Source organism: Aedes albopictus, unplaced genomic scaffold, assembly GCF_035046485.1.
Source record: "Aedes albopictus strain Foshan unplaced genomic scaffold, AalbF5 HiC_scaffold_826, whole genome shotgun sequence".
NCBI lineage: Eukaryota > Metazoa > Arthropoda > Insecta > Diptera > Culicidae > Aedes > Aedes albopictus.
This window is the reverse complement of record NW_026917672.1, coordinates 11,372-15,204: the sequence shown is the minus strand read 5'-3', so window position 1 is coordinate 15,204 and position 3,833 is coordinate 11,372. Positions and strand designations below refer to the sequence as shown.

The following is a 3,833-nucleotide window of genomic DNA, read 5'->3' as shown; positions in this document are numbered from 1 at the left end:
CCGCCACGGGAATGCAGAGACAGTAGTTAACGAGCTCCGCCAGCTGTACACCATCCCAAGACTTCGACTGGTTGTCAAGCAAGTGACTCGCGACTGCGCTTTATGTAAGGTCCGTCGAGCCCGACCTGCAATCCCACCAATGGCACCTCTTCCACTTGCACGCGTAGCCCACCATGAACGAGCATTCACTTACACAGGGGTGGACTACTTCGGGCCGCTGCTGGTAAAGCAGGGCCGATCCAACGTATAGCGGTGGATCGCGCTATTCACCTGTTTAACAGTACGTGCCGTCCACCTTGAGGTCGCCTATTCGCTGTCAACAGAATCCTGCATCTCCTGCGTTCGTCGGTTCGTGGGTCGCCGAGGTTCACCCGCCGAATTCTTCAGCGACAACGGAACGAACTTCCAAGGCGCCGACCGGGTACTGCGACACCAGATTAGCCAGGGACTGTCTAACACGTTCACGAACGCCAACACGAAGTGGAACTTCATCCCGCCAGGAGCGCCGCACATGGGCGGTGCATGGGAACGCTTGGTACGGTCCGTGAAGGCCGCAATGGGTGAGGCGTACTCCGAGGGAAAATTAGACGACGAGGGGCTGCAGACACTGGTCGTGGAGGCTGAAAGTATGGTAAATTCAAGGCCTCTGACGTATTTGCCACTCGACAGTGAAGAAGCAGAGGCGCTCACACCCAACCATTTTTTGGTGCTGAGCTCAAATGGTGTAAAATCTTGCTTCGATGGGGATTCGGCTACAATCCGTAGCCAGTCCGTCGAACTGGTCCGTCGAGAAATCCTGGGGAGATCCTGGGAACTGATCCAACGTCAGCTGGACGCTTTCTGGAAACGCTGGTTGGTGGAATACCTGCCGGTAATTCGTCGGCAGTCGAAGTGGTTCGATGAAACCCGAACCCTAGATGTTGGAGACCTGGTAATGGTAGCGGAGCCGGCAAAGCGGAGCGGATGGGAGCGAGGACGAATCATCCGCACTATCTCGAATCCAGACGGCCGACATCGACAGGCTGTCGTGAAGATTGGGCAGAAAAGTGTGGTGAGACCAGTGTCACGGTTGGCGCTGCTTGACCTCCGAGACAAGAGTGAGACTCCGGAGGACTCCGGACTTCACCGGGGGGAGACTGTCGGCGCAGGAGTCGGCAAGCTGGCAACCCGGCCTATCCACAATTCTGAAGGGGGTGCGACAGCTGTCAAAGCGTCGCTTCATCGCGAGTGACAGACGTCACCAGGGAGATGACGTCTTGTTAACGCTACATCCGGTCATACTTTCTTTTAGTTTGTCACATCGAAGCAGACAGAAGTGAAAAATTAGGCTCTGTTACAGCAGGCAGTAAAGTGAATTAAATTAAAGATTAAGTGCTAGAAGGAGTTCGTTTAATAGTGTTCTGTCCGGGAAAAGCGTGATAACTACACCAGAGAAATTGAATTCGTTGAAATAGTGCGTCGAACGTTGGTGAAATTTGTTCACACCACGGGTGTGCCCGAATAAGGTTAGTCAGGTTTGTCCGCGAGATAGTTAGATGCTAATTGCTTGATTTATCCACGTAGCGTTTAGTCCTGGTCGTGTCTGCAGTCAGTCCGATAAAGTCCTTGATCCGCCGTAGTTACCTGAAAAGAAAGAAAGAGTAAGAAATCATTAATTAGTGTTAATATCAAATAATATCAAAGAATTTTGATCCAGGTTTATAACCCGGGTAGAGGTTAGAACCAAGCCGAGAGGGCGTGGGAGAATAAAAGCCTACCGAATTGTAAGTTAATAATTATATGAACAAATCATTATACTCACCATTGAATTTACATTCTAGTTTGAAGCAATACAAAACCGCTATCAAAACCGACCGCTTCTTAATTCTTTCCGCCCAAACTCCGCTGACACCCTGAAAATCCCTAAAGATTCTCAGAAATTCCCAGTCATCTGGGTATTATTCTAACAAGTATAGAAAATATTCTCAACCATACATAGAAGTGAATAGCTTTATGAAAAATATTTAAATAATCCCTGAAAATCCCTAAAGATTCTCAGAAATTCCTAGTCATCTGGGTTTTATTCTAACAAGTATAGAAAATATTCTCAACCATACATAGAAGTGAATAGCTTTATGAAAAATATTTAAATAATCCCTGAAAATCCCTAAAGATTCTCAGAAATTCCTAGTCATCTGGGTTTTATTCTAACAAGTATAGAAAATATTCTCAACCATACATAGAAGTGAAGAGCTTTATGAAAAATATTTAAATAATCCCTGAAAATCCCTAAAGATTCTCAGAAATTCCCAGTCATCTGGGTATTATTCTAACAAGTATAGAAAATATTCTCAACCATACATAGAAGTGAATAGCTTTATGAAAAATATTTAAATAATCCCTGAAAATCCCTAAAGATTCTCAGAAATTCCCAGTCATCTGGGTATTATTCTAACAAGTATAGAAAATATTCTCAACCATACATAGAAGTGAATAGCTTTATGAAAAATATTTAAATAATCCCTGAAAATCCCTAAAGATTCTCAGAAATTCCTAGTCATCTGGGTTTTATTCTAACAAGTATAGAAAATATTCTCAACCATACATAGAAGTGAATAGCTTTATGAAAAATATTTAAATAATCCCTGAAAATCCCTAAAGATTCTCAGAAATTCCCAGTCATCTGGGTTTTTTCTAACAAGTATAGAAAATATTCTCAACCATACATAGAAGTGAATCGCTTTATGAAAAATATTTAAATAATCCCTGAAAATCCCTAAAGATTCTCAGAAATTCCCAGTCATCTGGGCATTATTCTAACAAGTATAGAAAATATTCTCAACCATACATAGAAGTGAATAGCTTTATGAAAAATATTTAAATAATCCCTGAAAATCCCTAAAGATTCTCAGAAATTCCCAGTCATCTGGGTTTTTTCTAACAAGTATAGAAAATATTCTCAACCATACATAGAAGTGAATCGCTTTATGAAAAATATTTAAATAATCCCTGAAAATCCCTAAAGATTCTCAGAAATTCCCAGTCATCTGGGTTTTTTCTAACAAGTATAGAAAATATTCTCAACCATACATAGAAGTGAATCGCTTTATGAAAAATATTTAAATAATCCCTGAAAATCCCTAAAGATTCTCAGAAATTCCCAGTCATCTGGGTATTATTCTAACAAGTATAGAAAATATTCTCAACCATACATAGAAGTGAATAGCTTTATGAAAAATATTTAAATAATCCCTGAAAATCCCTAAAGATTCTCAGAAATTCCCAGTCATCTGGGTATTATTCTAACAAGTATAGAAAATATTCTCAACCATACATAGAAGTGAATAGCTTTATGAAAAATATTTAAATAATCCCTGAAAATCCCTAAAGATTCTCAGAAATTCCCAGTCATCTGGGTTTTATTCTAACAAGTATAGAAAATATTTTCAATCATACATAGAAGTGAATAGCTTCACGAAAAATATTTAAATAATCCCTGAAAATCCCTAAAGATTCTCAGAAATTCCCAGTCATCTGGGTTTTTTCTAACAAGTATAGAAAATATTCTCAACCATACATAGAAGTGAATCGCTTTATGAAAAATATTTAAATAATCCCTGAAAATCCCTAAAGATTCTCAGAAATTCCCAGTCATCTGGGTTTTTCTAACAAGTATAGAAAATATTCTCAACCATACATAGAAGTGAATAGCTTTATGAAAAATATTTAAATAATCCCTGAAAATCCCTAAAGATTCTCAGAAATTCCCAGTCATCTGGGTTTATTCTAACAAGTATAGAAAATATTCTCAACCATACATAGAAGTGAATCGCTTTATGAAAAATATTTAAATA

The 3,833-nt window shown here is 39.9% G+C and overlaps 1 protein-coding gene across 1 annotated transcript; it reads left to right on the top strand.

Annotated features, from left to right (window-relative positions):
• Positions 1 to 104: 104 nt before the first annotated feature.
• Positions 105 to 1,620, top strand: LOC115260077 (uncharacterized). Its single transcript, XM_062844071.1, has 2 exons — positions 105 to 1,505; positions 1,564 to 1,620. Exon 1 carries the CDS (start codon positions 512 to 514, stop codon positions 1,229 to 1,231), a length of 720 nt encoding a protein of 239 aa, XP_062700055.1. The 5' UTR covers positions 105 to 511; the 3' UTR covers positions 1,232 to 1,505; positions 1,564 to 1,620.
• Positions 1,621 to 3,833: the final 2,213 nt, after the last annotated feature.